This window comes from Panicum virgatum, chromosome 2K (assembly GCF_016808335.1).
Source record: "Panicum virgatum strain AP13 chromosome 2K, P.virgatum_v5, whole genome shotgun sequence".
Taxonomy (NCBI): Eukaryota; Viridiplantae; Streptophyta; class Magnoliopsida; order Poales; family Poaceae; genus Panicum; species Panicum virgatum.
Window position 1 is genome coordinate 39936773 of NC_053137.1, and position 20708 is coordinate 39957480.

General features: G+C 39.1%; 2 protein-coding genes across 6 annotated transcripts; one reads left to right on the forward strand and one right to left on the reverse strand.

The window, feature by feature from the left end:
* The first annotated feature begins 1577 nt into the window (after positions 1–1577).
* Positions 1578–20627, forward strand: LOC120676226 (receptor-like kinase TMK3). Its single transcript, XM_039957460.1, has 9 exons — positions 1578–2025; positions 2335–3498; positions 6472–7707; positions 8865–8922; positions 9737–10056; positions 10297–10432; positions 18507–18682; positions 18772–18880; positions 19138–20627. The coding sequence occupies exons 1-9, from the start codon at positions 1729–1731 to the stop codon at positions 19617–19619; spliced, it is 3978 nt and encodes a 1325-aa protein (XP_039813394.1). The 5' UTR covers positions 1578–1728; the 3' UTR covers positions 19620–20627.
* On the reverse strand, positions 11946–15721 carry LOC120676235. Of its 5 annotated transcripts, XR_005675734.1 has the most exons (6): positions 15283–15721; positions 14965–15067; positions 13185–13287; positions 13016–13085; positions 12679–12836; positions 11946–12543 (listed from the first exon to the last, which is right to left on the reverse strand). XR_005675734.1 is itself a non-coding variant. In XM_039957469.1 (5 exons), exons 1-5 carry the CDS (start codon positions 15357–15359, stop codon positions 12399–12401), a joined length of 498 nt encoding a protein of 165 aa, XP_039813403.1. In that variant the 5' UTR covers positions 15360–15718; the 3' UTR covers positions 11946–12398. The 5 variants fall into 5 exon arrangements, 1 of the variants encoding a protein (XP_039813403.1); XR_005675740.1 differs by having other exon boundaries at positions 13016–13287; positions 15342–15718; XR_005675742.1 differs by lacking the exon at positions 13185–13287 and having other exon boundaries at positions 15342–15717.
* Positions 20628–20708: the final 81 nt, after the last annotated feature.

Consider the following 20708-nt stretch of genomic DNA (forward strand, 5'->3'; position numbering starts at 1 on the left):
CTACTTTCATTTATTCAAACAACATGAATATTTCATAACATGTATATATGTATACAATGTTTGAGACAGAATCAAGGAACCAACCTCTGCGGATACTACGCATGTGAGCACATGCACTATTTTTGCAGATCAACCAAGAGGATGACACAAGAAGCATTCGAAGTACGTATAACATTACTAACAAGTTCTCGCATCTAATTCCATGCAGGCACTAAATTAAAATATTGGTGTTTATTTGTACGTGACAGATTTGGAATATGAAAGAGAACCTCATCGAACTGAAAAGAGTCAGGGCAATTCAAGAAGGACTCTGTGGATTCCTGTTGGATGAGGTGATAAATCCAAAAGGTGAATTTCATTCTGATCCAAGGATAAGTGTGGCTCGAGCTGAACAAAAGAAACGCCGCAAGAATGATGACGATGACGATGATTAGAATTATTGAAGAGTTTGTTGGAAAATACTTATGAGCATTCATACTTGTAAATATTTTTTAATCCCAAACTAGTGCTCTTTTATTAGAACTAATTATAATATTTCAAGTTTATATAAATATAATGTGTATATAATTTCTTTTATTTGCTCGATATACAAATACGAATTTTAGATACGAGTATGAATACACAAACCGCTGCGAGTACGACTACTAATACTAATTAATTGAAATTGAAAAGAAAAGAGAACAAACATAAAGGCTCAAAAAGAAAAAAAAACTTCTTTTAGTACCGGTTGGTATCACCAACCGGTACTAACATGCCTAGCCTAGCTGCGTGGCCAGGCCAGCAGTTTAGTACCGGTCCGTTTAGTACCGGGCACAGTGACCGGTACTAAGTGCACGCGCACTTAGTACCGGAGCAGCGGTACCGGTCGGGAAACCTGTACAAACCGAGGGTTCCCGACTGGTACTAAAGCCCTCTTTTCTAGCAGTGCTATTAATCTAATAACATCAATTTTATAGTAATGGAATTATATATCAATAGAGTAATTATATTGTTGGTCAATCCTTGTCATCCCAATTCCTAACATGACAAAATAAACCTGTCATTTTAAAGGAATAGAGTAGAATGAGACGTGATGTTTGTTTGGGATGCTCATACTTTTCGTAACCCAAGGAAATAGTCTCTTTGTCTTCAAGGGCAGATCTAGAAAATAATAAAGTTTTAAATCTCCCGCTATAACTTCCGCTATAACCCATTATAGCTATTTAGGCATGATACCGCTATTTGAACCTATGTGTAATTTAGCCGCTATAGCCCGCTATAGCCTCATTTAGCCCGCTATTAGTTGTTTTTAGAGTATAGCCGCTAAACCCCTTAGCCCACTATTTAGAACCTTAGGAAATATACATGAGGCAGATCAAGCGCTAACATACGAACCGTTGAAGGGGTCCAATTTTTTTCATCAAAGTACATGGTGAAATTTTATGTAGCCAAGAGAGGTGCATATAGCATATATACAAGTGAGCCCCTCCCAACACCCCTGTACTTGTCGCCAACTGTCAGCTTTCTGTGCATAAAAATACAGTCAATGATCGACCTAGTCAAGTTGGGCCTGTTGCTCGTGGATCTATCGATCCGGTGGCCAATTTTTTTTCATAAAATTCGGGGCCCTATGCAGTGCAGGCACGCCACTCTGTCTCTGCACGCTTCATCACCATCAGAAGAAGCCGACGCCTTGGTTAGTTGGTAGGTCTTCCTGTCTCTCCACAACCAAAATCATCGCCATGCCATATGGCCACCGCCGGAGCAGTCGTGGACCGGCTGCTTCGCCGGCTGGCTGCAGATGCTCGCCGGCTGGAGCTACCCCCAAACATAGAAGAGGATGCGGCGCATGTGGGGCGAACGTTAGCGAGGTTTCAAGATGTGCTGGTAAGCATGGAGATGCGGTATTTCAGGATCGGTACGGATGCGCAGGAATGGATGGAGAGGATCAGGCAGATTGCCTATGACATGGAGGATCTACTGGATGAATTTGCAGACCCTAGAGGCACCACCAGATCCCCAAAGAGTGGCTCCTGGATTGCCAAGGTTTGTTATTCTTCCTTTTATAAGAGAGAATATATATGTTTATAATAATGTATTTTAACTTTTTTCATTATATATACGTAAGTGCTACGGCAAGTTTATTTCTAAACCTTCGACGCCGTGAGAGCACTATATCAGTATTTCATTCCAAATTGTTCCCCTTTTTATCGCAACGAAATAATATTCAAAGAATCACCGGTTTTATTTTGTTGTTTACAATCCAACTGTCTTTTTTTTTTAACATTCCACCTGTCTGAGAAGCATCCAACAAAAATGAATCCATCCAGTATTCATCTCAAGTAAAATTTGCAGGCAGCGTCATTCTGTTCAGCAACTCCATTTTTCTTGCATATTAGTAGATCAGAAAGAATGAAGTGTATCAGAAGAAAGTTAGATATCTCGACAGAAGATTCTCTCATATATAGTTTGATGCAGCGCAGTTCGTATGATCTCAAGCCATCCTATAACAAGAACGAAGTGTTTGATGCAGCTGCAGTTATTGGAAGAGATAATGATAAAAAAATTATCAAAAGTTTGCTCATGCAAGATCACGCTGATAAGTTGGCCATCATTCCTATAGTTGGCCCTGCAGGGTCAGGGAAAACGACTCTGGCAAGGTTAGTTTTTCATGACAAGACCGGAGGAGAGTGGAACCCTGAACTACGCATATGGGTCCATTTGGACAAGAAGTTGGAGCTTAATAAAATTGCTCAGGATATAATCTCGCAAGCTTATGAAATGGAGAACATTATGGTTCCAGAGATCACCTCAGATGATCAAATTCGATACAATCGACAGCTTATAAAGAATCGTCTTGGAGAAATTCTTCATGACAAAAGCTCTCTAATTGTCTTGGATGACATGTATAGCACAGATAAAATCCAGCTGGCCGAACTAAAGGACATGTTGAGGGGAAAAAACAAGTGTACCAAGATCATCGTGACCACTTCAAGTGAAACAACTGCAGAGTTAGTGCATTCTATTGCACCTTATAAGCTGGGCCATTTATCTGAAGATGATTGTTGGAAAATATTTTCTCAAAAAGCATTTAGTAATCCAGATGAAAACAGAAGCCTCGTTGAAACTGGGAAGCAAATTGTGAAAATCTGTGAAGGCATGCCAGGGATAGCGTATTCTCTTGGTTCAGTGATGTGTAACAGGGATGACGGTTCCTGGTTATGGGCAAGGGATAAGGAAATATGGGAATTAGAGAAAAGATTTTCAAGTGGTCTTAAAATACTTGCGCCATTTAGTGAACTGTATTACAATATGCCATCGACACTGAAGTTATGCTTTGGATATTTGTCAATCTTCCCCAAGGGATCAACAATTGATAAGGATAAACTTGTTCAACAGTGGATGGCACTAGATATGGTTGGGTCCAAGCATGGAACCTTACCTGCTCATGTTCATGGAGAGATGTACATTCAGGAACTTCTATCAATGTTCTTCCTTCGAATTCAAGAGATGCCCTCGGTATGTTATCAAAAACAAATTTGTTGAGCAGAAATATCCTAGTTCTTCTGTTAATTATATTTTACTATCTGTAATACAAATAAACGGTATAAAAGTTGAAACAATTAAAACTACTTCTCACCAAGATTAGGCTCACCTTACTCCTCACGGAGGACCCACTTATTAGCGTGGGTGGTTTGACAGGAGTTGTGGAGAACCATGGTTTTAACATTTGTAAAACATTTCTACCAAAATGTAATACTTTGTACACTAGCAATTTCCTATAACCACCTCTTGTACCAGTTTATTACTTTTCTTTGGGACACATTTTACTTTTCTTTGGATATGCATTCACCCATAATTCGCATCATTATTTGTTTTGGAGGATAATAATTGACATAATTGTTTTATGGAAAGAAAAGAAAGACGTGCATTATTTTTGGGAGGAAAATAATAACATCGTTGCTTGATGCAAGAAAACAAAACTTGACCTGCGGGGGGAAAGATCGCCCCCACAACATTGTATTAGGAAGAAGACCTTCTCACACATGTAAAAGAAAAACTCTGAACCCTTGCCGCACCTTTACACAGTGGCCCGTCACTTGTGAGAAAAGTCGGACCTCTAACTGTGTTTTGGATATGGGATAAGCGATGGTTTTTTTTTCTGTGCAAGCCAGGAGTCGAACTCCCGAGCTGGTGGTTTCCATCACAGGCTTCCACCACTTGATGGAAGAAAAGTTAAATACGTGATTGTGGCACGTACATCTCCACTAGTACAAATAAACGGTACAATAATAGTAATAATAATAATTGACCTTGTTTTGGTGGTTGTATATATGTTGTTACTTTTTGTTTGTTTGACTACATATACTTTCTTTGACTATTGATATGAAAAAATCCTATATACTAGGGATGGCAATGGGTCGGTCAGGTGCGTGTGGAGCAAAACCAACCTATAATGAAACCTGGAACGTGTAGCTACATCCACACCCGTATTGCCTTACGGGTGGAATTTTACACCTGCACCTGTACCCGCTGAGCATCCACCACCCCAATACCCACTTGGTTTATTCAAAGAACTAAAAATATGTAAGACATACTAACATGATTACATGAATATAGTACGAACTTGACACTTACAATACAATTTGAGCAATGTATGAAAGTAGGAAGTTAAACTTCCGTGTTTGATTTCAATAAAATAATAGTCCAACAACGACAATATATAGCCAAACTTTTATCCGATGGTACATGACACTTCAACTTTTCAACTTTAACATAGTCTACTAAGTTAGAAAACCAAACTTTCACAACATAGTTCATGATACATCAACAATTAATTAATAAACATAAAAGTAATAGATTATTAATAGTTCTACTTTAATAAGAATTAGGATCCAAGATCTTCATGGAATTTTTAGCACCTGCATGTGAAATTCTATAAGGGCACCCAACCTGTCTCAATACGGGTTAGGTCAGGTATGGACTTATAGGTGAAATTTTACGTTCACACCTGTACCCAACGGGTGCCAAACCCGTGGGCACCCACACCCAAATGGCCAAACCTATCTCACCATCTTTTCCCATGCTCAAAAGGAAAATGGGTAACAACATGCCCAAAATGAAACAAGAAAGAGGATTCAAAAGAAAAGATGTTTAACCATTTCCTGTGTTACATAGAATTATTGACAATGAACATGCCCTTCCGATCCTTCTTTTTTTATCAAGTTTTCTTTAGTCAACACTCTATAATTAAGAAGAAAAAGAAGAAGAAAGTGAAATTCATTGATTTTGTAAAGTAGGTTTACTTTCCAAAAATAATGAATGGCTGCAGGCAATATAACTTTTGGCGATCCTCACATTTCTTGATAACTATTTTGGAGTGATAATATACAATACTTTTTTTTAAAACATATTATAGATGTAAATGCTTACATACATACACGTAAACTCAACCCTAAATGTGTAACACACCATCCTCCAATGCAAAGCCGCACTGAGGGCTCGGTCCGCATACACATAGCACTCTGCTTATACTTTTATCCTCGCTTCGTGTAAAAGGGTTAACTCGAAGGTGCTATGGTTGGAGGACAAAAAATTATAAGTTAGGTCCACCCTTGCTCAACTAGCAAGGTGGTACTAAATGTGTGCACGCAACACTCATGAGCCACTACTAGGCCACATCTAAATAGGGACCGGTGGCACAAAATGCATAGATGCACACCCTACTCCAATGAGCACCGCTGAAAGATTGGACGATAGATGATCTTAAGATTGGCAAACTTACCACAGATGCCTTACAGTTGACGAACACGTCATAGACCATTGAAAGAATGGTGCAATTTGTTCTTCAAATATATGCAAAAAGTCACGATGTGTCAAGGACTCATCCTAGGTGGGCAGCTTCCACCATAAAAAAATCTAACCAATCGAATTATATTTACTATGTTTTGTTACCTTCTGGACGTACCTGTTTAGCTTTTTACCAAGAAGAAAATGTTGTGTGTGTTTAGGATAATATTATATTATGGATTTTGTAGAAAGCTGGACATTGCTTAGAAGAATACCTTATCCCATCATTTTTTATTTTTATAATAGTAGCTAGATATATTGCACTGCGATGTAGAGACCGGAATATTGAACTATTCTTTTATCGAAACAAAAATCTTGATATTTTTATAGTGACTAGGCACCTGGCAGTCTGTCCATACATCGATGCCATATATGTTCTGGATCCTTTCAGCTTGCCACCATACTGTTACCAGCATTTCCTTCTTCAAGTTTCTTAATAATTTAATATCCCTATGTAGAACATACATATTTCAAAACTCAGAGATCAGACACTCCTCGGCCTCCAATTATCCAAACTGAACAAAAATAATCAGATGTCCAAAATGGCATTTCATGGTCAGGATCCATGAAAATAGTAATCAAGTGTCAACAGTAGCTCTTTTTGGAGCAAATTATGTGACTGAGGTTCTGTTTGTTTGCCAGGGTACTGGAATCAGTCACACCAATGGTCCCGTGGTGGTCCAAATGCATAATCTGGTACACGCTTTTGCAAACTATGTCGCTGGTAACGACCTCATAATTCTGGATGCTGGAGACCTGTCAAATGGCCCTTCAGCAGGTGAAAAGATCAGTTACAACTATGTGGTGGTGAAGAATGACGCTGGACAATCAACACCCAAGAAAGAGTTGCTCACCAAGGCAAGAGCAGTATCATTCAAAAACTGTTCGGCATCGAAGTTTCTTGCAGATGCGATTTCGGAACTGAAACACTTACGTGTCTTAGATCTTACTCGTTGTCATATTGTGGAATTACCAAGTGCCATTGGCGGTTTGAAACATCTGAGGTACCTTGACTGTTCTGGCCTAAAGATCCGTAAATTACCAAACCAGATGAGTAGTTTACGAAACCTTGAGGCCTTGGTTCTCTCAGAATCTTATCTTGAGGAGTGTCCCACATTTGTTGGTTCTTATCTGAAGTTAACATATCTGAACCTACAAGGATGTCACAAACTTCAAACCTTGCCTCCAACACTTGGTGATCTCAAAAGACTACAATATCTTAACCTTTCAGACTGTCCTGGAGTTAGTAAAGTACTAGAATATCTTTGTGGACTCCACAAACTTCGAACCTTGGATCTGTCAGGTTTCACTGAGCTTCAACAGTTTCCTCATTTATTTGCTGGCCTAACAAACTTAGAGGATTTAAACCTGTCAGGTTGTTCTAGGCTGGATATTCTACCAGAATCTTTCGGCAATCTTGTTTCTCTCCGGTTCTTGAACTTATCAGGTTGCTCTGAGCTACAGCAGTTGCCAGAGTCTATTATAGGTCTTGTAAATTTGCAGTATCTGAACCTGGCACAGGTTCACCTTGAGTTGCCCAAGTATCTAAGCAAGCTGGAGAGGCTCCACACGTTGGACATCACTGGATATCGTTTACAAGTGTCACCAGTCGCAGCTGCAGCATTTTCAAGCATAATACAGAATATGCCTAATCTTAAATTGCTCTTGACTGACGATTCTAATATTGAAAATTACACATCCCAGCACATTCAGTGGTCCACAGATGTTGGCAAGCAGTCCTTTCAAATCAGAAACATTGTAAAAACAGGAGAGTCTCCATGTGCTCCAGAGGGGGCAAAACTGGTGCAAATGCAAACCTCTCCATATCCTCTCCTTGAGGCGAATTCGCATGAAAAAGTAAATAAGGGTACACAGGAGGTACGCTTTATTTCTTTCCAAAAACTCATTCTATAAGTTTTTCTTGTTTATTCTTAGATAGAAACTGTTTCACAATTTGGCCATTTATTATACCTATCGCTGATATCATGGCTGGTTGATGGGTGTTAATGATTATATTACATTCCCCTCAATTAATACTCTGTAAAGCTGCCCTCAGTTCAAGCATGCATGAGGAACAAAATAGTTAGCGGTGCAACTAAATAAAAATAACGCAAGAAAAAGTAGTAGACTAAAGCTGTCTAAGGCCATTTATCTCTATCTAAGATTGGAAATCATAATATTCATATTTTTGTCCACTCTCATAGACATAAACACCAAAACAATTAATCTTGTAGCCTATAAATCAATAAATATGATATTAACGACGCATTGTATGACCTTTTCTATATCTATCTAATAATTTTCTAGGGATATAAAATCTTGGATATAACACCATCTTATATTTCAGTGTTATATGAACAATTTTCCCTGATAAAACTTCAATTCTTCTTGTACTACCATTTTACTTTACTACTTTATTCCTCAAGCTTTTCAAACAGGTTTAGCTCTATATTTTTTCTTAGATATTTATTAAAGTATGTTTTGCCGCTATATCTTTGCTATATATAGAAAAATCCATTTGTCCACAATGGTCAAGGTAATAATAATATACTAATACCATGATTACTATCAAGCTTTCTTTGTTTGTTAATTTTGAAAAAAAATTGTTGCTATATTTTTTTAAACACATGCATGACGCACCTACACTCTACTAGTATGATATTAACGACGCACTGTATGGCCTTTTCTATATCAATCTAATAATTTTCTAGGGATATGAAAATCTTGGATATAACACCATCATATATTAGGCCTCCGGAATTGAGATAATGTAAACGTTAGGATTGATATATGCTTTACGTAGATGATGCAAGGTACATATTTCTTTTTATATGAATGCTTTTAATCTTGGTGGTGTAATTCACATGTGCCAACCCAATTATCTATAGATGTATTTCATAGCTATAAGAATACCCTGCTTGATAAAAAGAGGCATTGTACTGTAATTTAGGTGGTCACAACAAATAAATTGTCGAGACTAGTAGTTGTGTGGAACAACTCATTCATATACATTTCTAACAATACAACTTTTCCAGGAGATCACTGAGGTCGAGGTTTCATCTACAGGTGGACAGTGCCCCGAGTCCTCAGCTGGTACTTGCTCTAATTTTGCTTATACGTTGTTATGCATATACTCTATTTTATTCTGGTATATTAGATAATAAATGTGCAATGCACTTTAAACAAGCAAGCTGACTACATAGCGTAACTGATATTGATAAAATTCTGATAGAGGTTTTTCTGTGGCCCCCAATGCACCAAGATTTCAGAGTAATGGGTGATTTCAGAAATTTTCATATACAGGCCCCGTTTGCAATCTTTGGTTATATATGGAATATATTTGTATGCTATTGTTGGCTATATGATGGAGATACTTGTGTGCTATATTTGTACTATAAAGGAGTGAGACAAAGAGCATGCTATAAGTTACCGAATAGATACATAGCTTGGTGGTATAGAGAATCAATTTCCATCTACCACCATATGAAATTAGGATAGGCTTATATCCAAGCTTTGGAAGGTGACGCAATGTCAAATTCTAAACTAAATAGCCTAGTTTATTAAATATATTTCAATTCCTCCAAAATAATGTCGTAGAACCGCCTGAATTAATCCGACTCAAGTGCACTAACCATCACCACAAGGGGAATCCAGGCTAACTCGCACTTTAAACAGAGTAACTCACACTTTTTTTATTGTGGATTGCTTTATCAATACAAGTTCTTCAGGAATGAGAGTTAAATTTGACTATGTTTGCCCAAATTTTTTGAATAAGATAAGTCGCCAAATTTGGTGTCAAAAAAGTCAAACGACATATAATTTAGAACGAAAGGCGTAGGAGCAGCTACATAATTAGGCTAAAACACGATGGGCAACTATCCGTAAATTAATGTTCTTGGGTGTTTAGGGCCAAGCTCCAAGCTCGCAAGTTGGAATGAAGTAGCATTGAACAACTCCGGTAGCCATAGTCCTGCAGCATCCGCGTTACTCTACCCATGGAGTAAGGGTGAGATTCTGGAGTCAGTGAATGTTAAGGCCTTCACTTTTAAGGAGCTGAGGAAGGCCACGAATAACTTCACGCCAGAATCTAAGCTAGGTGTGGGTACTTTTGGGGCGACATACAAGGGGTACATTAAGAAGACGTCGCTATCCCGAGCTAAAGCAGGCCAAGAGATGATCGTTGCTGTCAAGAAGGGCAGTCGTTGCGTAGGTCATCAAGAGTGGCTGGTTAGTACTCCATCCGTTCCAAATTATTAATCGTTTTAACTTTTTTAGATACATAATTTTTACTCTGTATGTAGGTATATATTATTTTTAAATGTATAGCAAAATCGATGTATCTAGAAAATTCAAAAAATAACTAATAATTTGGAATGAAGATAGCATCGATTTATTTGTAAAGTTTTTCATGGTTTATGTCAGACTCTCATTGTTTGACATGCTATATTCGATCATCTGATTGCACAGGCTAGTGTTAAGTACATTGGACAGCTGTCACATCCACGCCTTGTAAAGCTCATCGGGTACTGCCTTGAAGACGAACAGCCGCTACTCGTATATGAATACATGTCCCGTGGGAGTTTGGACAATCATCTATTCAGGAGTAAGCCTATGAACTTTAGTCCCATGCTACTGAAATTCATTGCATATTTAAACAAGTCAAATATCATACAGAAACCACAAAATCAAAAGAAATGTAAAAAAACCTTTTTGGTTTTGGCAATAAACTGACCTGAAAAGTGAAAAACTTTATATAATCTTCTAGTTTTTTTTAACAATTAACACAGTTTAAATTTGATCTTGAACTTTTCCTTTTCTGAAAGATCATGACACTAGAATCCAAAGGAAGATGAAACAAAGGGAGAAAAGGAGTCAGTGCAAACTTTCTATTTTATCTCTTCCAGCATTAAAATTAAAGTCAAGATCGAAATGTGAAAGGAATCAGTGCTCATAGCCTAAGAGGGGTAGGGGATGAATTAGGCAAACTTAAAACCTTAACCTATATGGCTCCAACTAGAATTGCACAAAACATAAACTAGATCATGCTAACTAGATGTGCATCTACGGTTCAACTAGTGTGAAACCCTCGTTCCGAAACAAGTTTTGCAACCTATAGACAATCCTTATTTGACGCTACTCTAAAAAAGTAAAGACATACAAGTTGCAAGCATAAAATGCGGAAAGGAATTTATCCCGTGGTATCGGTTGGCACTAAGCCACCCCTAGTCCATGTTGTTGAAGCACTCAATCAAGAGTATCACTTCCCGGTCACCAAGTCTCTTTCGGGGACACCTTGACTTGCCACAAAGGCTAGGCCACCAAGGCTCATGCCAAGTTTTCAGTCACCTTAATCTCGCTTTCCACTAAGGAGCTTCTCCACAAAAGATGGGGTCTCCACGTTCTCCAATGCCGCTCCACACCAAGCCATAGGGTAAAGACTTGTCGGCGAGCCTCCAAAGCTCTAAAGGACCGGCACACTGAGATCCAAGTTGTGGTTCACTCTTCGAACCAGTCACAAAGTAGCAACACCTTTCTCTCTCTCTCTCTCAAGAGCTAACCTAGCACAAACACTCTCAAAGATGTGCTAAGATAATTCAAGGATTCAATCAATTGGTACTTTGATGGATTGGAGACATTCTTCAATGTTTGTCAGTACTGGAAACGATGATTTCCCTGTGTGAAAACCCAACAGGAAAATTCAAAAAACCCACAGAAAAATTGTTTTTGTTGGTAACCCGATAGGAAAATACCTACAGAGCTAGCTTGACAGGGAAATAAAAATTGGCTGTTGGGTTACCGACAGGAAAATTGTTTCCGTCGGTACAAACCCGACAAAAAAAAAATGTTTTGACACGTTTGGGTTTCGTATTCCTATCATACCAAGTCGACAGAAAAATCTGATTTTACCTACAGAGGAAAGCATTATTCTATCAAAATATATTGTGTCAAGCATACCGTTAAAACCAAAAAAGTTCCTGTCAAAAGTAAACCGACACAACAATTCATGTTGTACCCAGGAAAATAAGAATTTTTCTGTCAGGAGTCAATTTCTCTGTCACTATCTAGCTGACAAGAAATTCACAAACCAAATCAAATTGATTTTGATACAAATTTCAAACCACATATATATATAGAGAGATATTTATACATATATATAGAGAGATTTCATCATCATACAAACATCAGTTACAAATGTCATCCATAAAGGTTAGTAAAATAAGACCTCAACACAACATTGAACTTCTAGAACAACTAGAGATCAGTAAACTAGGTCATACTACCAGACTCCTACCGACCTAGCTAATAAGGATCCCACAACTACCAGACTCCTACCAACCTAATAAGGAGCCCACAAAAGTATCGCCATAAACTTCTAGCACAACAGTAGACAGAGATAGATAAACTCCTACCAACCTAATAAGGAGCCCACAAAAGTATCGCCATAAACTTCTAGCACAACAATAGACAAAGATGGATAAATGAAGTCATACTATCATTCTCCTAATTAATAGTGACAACTCTACAAAAGGTGAAGCTGTCATCTCTACAAAACTAAACAAGCTGCACCATTACCCAGATGCACTGTTTCTGCTCTGCTGGTTGCTGGCATCAATGTTGTTGTCAATGTGTTCTGCCGAGATCCTCAGCATCATGACCATCGTCATCAATGCTATTGTTAGTGGACTCCGAGCCAACATGAGATGATCCAGTTGCCTACATGTGAATAAGATAGATAAGCTGAATAGTAATTTGCAATAATATTTTTTTATCATGACTAGAATGAAAGAGTTCTCCAAAAATCATGAAATGGTATGTGCAATTGAGAATAATAAGTTATTGCAGACTTACCCCCTAGCACCTAAGATAGACTACTAAAACCAGTCCAAATTGGAGCCATGAGATCTATCTATCTGTCCATAAGATCTGAACTAATGCAAATAAGTCCAGATGCTATGCAATAATCAACATGAGGCCACTTCCTCACTGCTGCACGGTGTGTAGCCATTCTGAATACCACAAATTTGCAGTTAGCTTCCAAGGGACTATGTACGCACATAGTTTCCCAACTGTAACAATATTTCTTGCAAAACATTCAGCACTGGAATCAACGTTTCCTAATATTTTCAACATGTACAGAGAGATGTGTCCTTGAGGCAGAATGCAAGAAAGCAATATAAATACTCACAATTGCTTGGGCAACTGGCAGGCTGCAATGCATCCTCTAGAATTTCCTTTCCTAAGTCCCGATACAGTCCCTACAGGCATAGCACAAGATCATTTATGTAATGCACAATGAAGGAGTGCCATTTCTCGGGCCATGCTTTGCAAAGACACTGGATTTGATGGCTGCAAACCCCTCTTCCTTGCAGCAGCCCTCACATCTGCCGCCCTAACAGCACCATTTGCTATTGCAAAACGCCCATGGGTTCTTGAATCAGAAGACACATCATACAACACCTGCTCATTCAAAGGTTGCTCATGCACATGCTTCGACACTGATAGAAGAAACTAAGCTCAGCTAAAGAACACCAAATATTATCTAGTAGAAACCCACGGAACGCAACAGGGTGTAACCTTTCAATAAAGATGTGGTAGTCATGACTCTTTAGACCAAAATTTTTCCATTGCAGCAGGTTAACACCACACCTCAAATTGGCTGCATATGCATCAGGAAACTTCAAGTGTTGGAACCATTGAAGGATGGTTGCCTTGTCATTTTTTTCAATATAGAATGGAGCTCTTGGTCTCTCCCACTTCCCATTATTCTTCTCCACTAAATGGAGTGAAGGTCGGTTACAAATCATAGCTAAATCTAGTCTATCTTTCATGTTATCTTTGGTCTTATTAGTGTCGAAGCATGTGTTTCATACAGCTTCACCCATATTCTTTTCATTGTGCATCACATCAATATTGTGTGGCAGTAGCAACTTATGGAAATATAGAAGCTGCCTAAAACAAAGAACATGTGTCCAATTCTGCAATCTACCAAAGGTTTCTATATGACCTACAAATATGTTCAAATTGGCTTGTACTACCTCCCCCGTTAAGAGTCAAGGTGGCTCATCAAACACTTTTGTGTTCTTACGAAATGCATTAGCTTATTTTCTAAATACATGATCTGTTGGTAGGAAACACCTATGACAATCAAACCAGCAAGCCTTATGACCATTGCGGAGTTAGAATCCTTTGCAGCCATATCCACATGGGCTTGCCAATCTACCATGTGTGCTCCAACCAGCAAAGTCTCCATATGCCATGAAGTCATGTACCACAAAAATCACATTTCTCTTTGTCCTCATTATCTTTGTAGTATAGCTTGCAATTGTTCAACCATCAAATTTTCACACACGGCATACAAAGACCTTCTAATATAATAATAGTTTCCTCGAGTGGTAGAAGTCATTCGGTAACTTAGAATTTGGGGGAAGGAGCTCATGTATTATCCCTATAATATCATCATATTCTGCAATTGACATGTTGTATCGTGATTTTACAGCAAGTAAACGAGCAACAACAGACAAACTTGAGTGTGGTTTTCTCATGCACTAACTCATCTGCACTAGCAACCATCCGATAGAAAGCTTGGGCATATGCTATTGGTTCATCATCTATGTTAGGCCGATAGTCTGCACCTAGATCAACCAGCATTTGATCCATTTGGTCAGTCTTATCAAAACCCTCTCCATTTGCAATAATATCGCATTCATCATTCCTAACAAGACTCTCACCATGTTGTGTCCACGTTTCATAGCCTTCCCTGAACCCATATGCTTACACAAGTGCAACTCTACTGTGAACCTTTTGTGTCTAAAGTAGTTGCAGCACATGGCACAAGGATACTTAATGGTATCATTTTGACCTACACCGGGAAATGAAAATGCATGATTCAAGAACTCAGTTGTTTGATCAATCCAGTAATTAGAGGGAGTTTTGCCATGCTGCCAACCACTATACATCCATGTGCGGTGTGACATGTTAACTATTACTTTGATTAAATGAAGAGTATATTAGTTATAACATATTTTCTACCATGTTATATTAGGTACTAGAACAAACATATACAACTGTTAAAATGGCCTCTCACAACAAGCATAGAATCACATCATTATCCAAAAAATAAAGAAGAGGTTTTACCTTGACTGACAAGGCTATTGCTCGTCCTGAAATATTCTTGATTATGCTGAAACTGCACACTAGCTTCACGGCAATCTCCTTCGGTCCTTGCTCAGCCCCAAATCTGCATTGCAATACAAAAAGGGCAAGAGATAAGAATTTCAAATACAATAATATCATGCTGCTAATTAAATCAACCAGAAAATATATTCTTCGTTGCACACAGGAAAGTAAGCCTTTCCATAGGAAAGAAAAGATTCATTCCTCCATTCTAAACAACATATGACATCAGCAAAACGTAGAAATCGAATTGCTTTGGAATTCCTTTGAAAAACCTACAATCCAAATAGGCCGTAAAACAATGATAGCAAGCACGAATGGTCCTTCAGGGGGTTCACCAGTCGGATTTGAATCATAGCAAAGCTGGACCGGAGACGCGGAGTACTGGTTGTCGGCGGGGGAAATGGACGGCGGGGTCGATGGCGGGGCGGACTGCGGGGTCGACAGCAGGGCGGATGGCGGGCACGGACGGCGCGGTTTGACGGCGAGAGCGGATGGCGGCGCGGATGGCGGGATCGATGGCGAGGGCCGCAGACGGCACGAGTGCGGACGTCGGGCACAGAAGGCAGGGTTCAATGACGGGGTTGCGAACGATGAGGGCCGTGGAGGGCGGGCCGCGACTGCGGCCGTGGACGGCGGGGGGCCGCGATGAAGGAGGGCGACAGCGGGACGCGATGCCCCCGACCACGGTGGGGAGTCTATGAGGGGTGATAAAGGGATAAGGTTTTGACTTGTTTTGTAGGGTTGTCACACGGGGAGTTCCTTTTTTCATTTTCTTTTCACGCCTAGCGCGCCATCGCAAAATCTGAGCGGCAAATGACGATGTGTTCGGCAGGGAAAGGAATGAGCGCCAAAGATTGCCTCAATCGCGCCCGAAAAATTTTGGCCTAATTTCTTTGAGGGTGTGCCATCATTTTCTTGAGTATTTTCTGACCTCATAGGTTAATTCACTATTTTTCAGTGAGTTTAATTCATTTGATTTGTGTGTTTCATATACCAACAGATTAATTACCTATTGTTCTGTGTGTGAAACAATTTCTCTGTGTGTTTTATCCTACCCGACAGGTTAATTTCTTATTTTTCTTGTGTGTTACGTAATTGTTATGTGAGTTCTCTAATATCCGACAGAATAATATGAATTTTCTTGTGTGTTTTTTGGAAAACCGTCGAAACAATTCCTCACCCATAGGGAAATCATCGTTTTCAATAGTGTATGTAGCTTCTTTGAACTCCAGCAACCTCAGCTGACTTGGGGTAAGGCATATATATACATATATATATACATATATATATACATATATATAATGGGGCAACACATAACTGTTATGTCATTGCACCGATGCCCATCGGTTCAACCAGTGGTAAAGACTTTGTCAGCTGCTGTCTGACATGCACACTGGACAATACAACCACCAATGCACCTAGAAATCCTACAAACTAGAGATCACAAGTATTGTTAGTCCCATTAATTATGTTATCACACAATCACCAAAATCACAAACTATAGCCTAATGGGGCCGTGTTCCTTAGAAAATGTGCTTCCATAGACTGTCTACAATTTTTTTTTTGTAGAACATTTGTTCCCAAACCTGTATTGTTTTAGAAGTTTCACTAGATATCGGATATCACTCTTGTACTGTAGCGGTAAGCTCTCTAGTTAAGGGAGAAAATGACTAGGGTTCAATTCCTATATATTGATAAAAACAAGACCTTGCTGGCAAACAAAAAAATAGTGACATCGAGGCTGGTAGCACTACCTGTGGTTGGTTTGGATCCTCTACCAAGCTAAGGGTAGTTGTAGTGGTTCCGAGTCTAGTTGGTCATATGATCGACTCAGGTTACACTGCGAGCCTATAGGGTGAAACCAAAGCTTGTTGAGGGATTTACTTGACCGGCTTGGTTGAGGTTCTGTATCACATTCTAGAGGATTACCACACACACACACACACACACACACACACACACACACACATATATATATATATATATATATATATATATATATATATATATATATATATATATATATATATATATATATATGGTAAGGAAAAAGCACATGACTAAAAAGACCGCAATGAAGAACATGCGAAAGCAACATAGTAAACCATCTAAATTAAATAATAACGCAAGTCATCACTTCATATGGGAAAAAGCATATTACAAAGTAGAAGCACACAAAAATTCCTTAAGCAAAAGCAAACTCCACATCCACTAATTTTTATTACAACCCATCTAAGGATGCACCCTACAAAACTCAAGCACCGCACCACTGGAGGGAGAAAAGCGTAGAAGTTGCTGCTTCAAAGTGTATGGTGAAATATTCTAGGATATTACGGCTTACGTATCCCCATATAATAAAGAAACATATTTGACCATCACGCATTATGGGTGTTAGTTACATATTCCTTCCCAGTCATCAGTTGTAAACTTGTAATACCACAAAGGGCAGTCCTTCCCCACCGTACCAGCCAAATTTTTTTATAGGGTAAAGTCCGTTTTCAACCTGAACTATCACGATCGTCAGATTTTGGTCTTTGAACTACGAAACTGGACATCCTGCACCTCCAACTGCCAAAACCATTCGAAAAACAACCCTGGCCTCAGCCTAAGGTGGTTTTGCTACAGTATAATTTCCAAATTGCTTGAATTTCACACCTCTCAACTAAATAATGGATAAAGCATAGTTAATATTGTCTAAAAATCATGATATTTTGCTGAGAGGTAGAACAAGAGACAAGGAGTCTATTTTGGCTAGATGTGATACAGTAGACATAATAGAATTTGAATTATAAAATTTTAAAAATGGGTAGAATTCAAAATTCCTTGAATTTTTAGGTCAACTAAACCTTTGCTAAAAATGCATTAAAAATATGATAATTCATAATTTTTTATTTAATTTAAAAAGGTAATTTTTATTGGTCCAAGTTTTGTTGAAAGTTTTTCAATTCCTTCACAACACTCAAATTTGAATCAAATTTGATTCCTCAAATTTCTAATTTGTGAATTTCTATAGAATGGGCCAATAAAAAATAATTTGTTAAAATAAATATAAAAGTACAATTTATCATTTTTAATACATTTTTATCAAAATTTCAGGTTGCTTAAAAATTCAAGAAATTTTGAATTCTACCTACTTTTAAAATTTTATAATTCAAATTCCTTTATGTCTAATGTAGCACATCTAGCCAAAATAGATTCCTTATCTCTTGTTCTACCTCTTAGCAGAATATCACAATTAGACAATATTAACTATACTTTCTCCATTATTTAATTGAGAGAGGTGTGAAATCTTAGAAATTCAAAAATTATACTTTAGCAAAACCGCCTTAGGCTGAGGCCAGGGTTGTTTTTCAAACAGTTTCGTCACATGGAGGTGCAGGATGTCCGGTTTCATAGTTCAAGGACCAAAATCGGACAATCGTGATAGTTCAAGATTGAAAAACGGATTTTACCCTTTTTTATATGGGACATGAACTATTCTAATCTACTTCAATGTGCAGGGGGTGGTGAGGCATTTCCCACCCGTAAGCAAAATGAAGGGGATAGTGAGACACTTCCCTGGAACACCCGGATGAAAATTGCCCTTGGAGCGGCAGAGGGGCTGAAATTTCTCCAGAGTCAGGATGCTCAAATCATTCTCCATTACTTCAACACCACTAATGTCCTTCTGGACGCGGTAGTATGGAGTCTTCCATATTTTTGCCCCCTTTGAACTGACCAAGTAAAAAAAATTTGTTTGAACTGATAGTTGAATCGTTTCTTCAGAATTATGAAACCAAGATTTTTGATTTTGGGCTGGTGGAGCATAATTGGATGGGTGGCCCCGCTGAAGCAGTGGTGCTGAAGTACATCGCCCCAGAATACATTGCAACAGGTACTATGTATGCTACTTTCAAGTCTTAATTCGTAGGCTCATACCCAGGCGTACTACATTGAGGCTTGCGCAATAAACACACTACAGTTTCTTGCTAGAGCTTATTCGATCGTTCCGCATAACGTGTGTCAGCTTAATTTCAGAATTAATTGAGATAACACATTAAGCTACCCGCAAAAAACAAAGGGCATTACTAAGCTCGAATCGTCTTGGATTTAGTTTGTTCACTTAATCTGATTTCCTTTTAAATTGTGAAGGTCATGCTCACGCCAGGAGCCACGTCTACAGTTTTGGAGTGGTACTCCTAGAATTGTTGTCAGGGAAACGTGCATGGAACACTAACGGGCCGTTACATCAAATGGACCTAGTAAATTGGGCCAGGCCATACCTTGAAAAAGGGTGGCCCCTGATCAGGAGGATCGTGGATTCTAGTCTGGGGTTGGATTATTCGCTTCCCGGGGCCGAGAAGGCTGCAAAACTAGCATACCGATGCCTCTCGGGTGATCCCAGGCGAAGGCCTTCCATGGACGAGGTGGTCGAGGTCCTTGAACAGCTACAGGATGCCAAGAAGACTGAGAAGAAGACATCCCTCAGTTATGGTTCGAAAGGGAAAACGAGGGGGGAGCGCTCATCGGCCAGCAAAAACAAGGGGATTTCCCAGTGGTTAAAAGGCAGCCGGCTCAAACAACAAGGAGGCATGGATTCGAAACCAGCTCCCACCACAGGTTCTCTTTCCTAAGATAAGTTGCACAACGAGGGAAATGGAATTCTTATGTCCATACATGCAGGCAAAGCCAATCAAAACTGACTGCCGGCAAAGCATAAATTCAAGCAATTCTACGAGACATTTACTTTTGGGGGTGCACAATGATGGTCGGCTCACCATCCAATTTGGAATCGGGTGATTCCACTGAAGAACTAACAGGGCTTTCATGTGTCGAGCCTTCTAGGACAGGCTCAATCGAGCTCAATATTAATGCCAACGAAACAAGCAAGAGATGAACAGAAAACGATTCTGCGATCATGCTGGCGTATGAATCCAATAAGGACATCATATTGCGCTGTGAGCTAACTACTGAATTCTTCTGAAGAAGCTAAGCATCGATACAGAGTTTTATGCAAACCTGGCCAGTTTCGTTGCCTGGTTGCTTGTAAACTTTGGCATTGCGAGGAACCTACCCGGTTTTGAGGACGCTGCCAAGTTACGCCCTCAACCCATGCTCATAATGAACGCCACTCTGGTGGCTCTGGAGCTGCACAGCGGAAGGCACAAACAACGGAACCGTTACATTTCAGCTCAGATGTTTATTTTTTTGCTCTTCTACACGCGCTTTTTTACAGTATTATTCTTTACATGTTTGTGGTACATATTGTGATATTTGTCTAAATCTATGAAAATGTAAGGCAGAGTCTCCTCTGCCTTTTGCTTCATAGGAAAAAAAGATGGAAGGAGGGTCATCGAAGAGGCAAACTGGTGAAGAGCCATGACTAATAATACAGCCAAGAGCCGGCCGTTTGTTATTGCACGCCATATACAAGCATACAGCTAACTAAAAAGCCACCCATATAGTGATGTTGCCATAGACATAAATTAAATTATTGATATTTAGCGCACCTTATTCTCTCATAGTTTTTTTGGGAAACATCTACGTCAGCTGGCTGTAATCTAGCGGTCCGCTTTCCTTCTCTCTGCTCTGCAAAAAGAGAAGACAGAATGGAGATGCAATGGTACTTTTGTTTCCTTGTATGTATTTTAGATATCAAAAAAGAGAAATTTTACAATGATTGGAAAAAATAGGTGCCGTCCATCTGATAAAATCCTACGGTG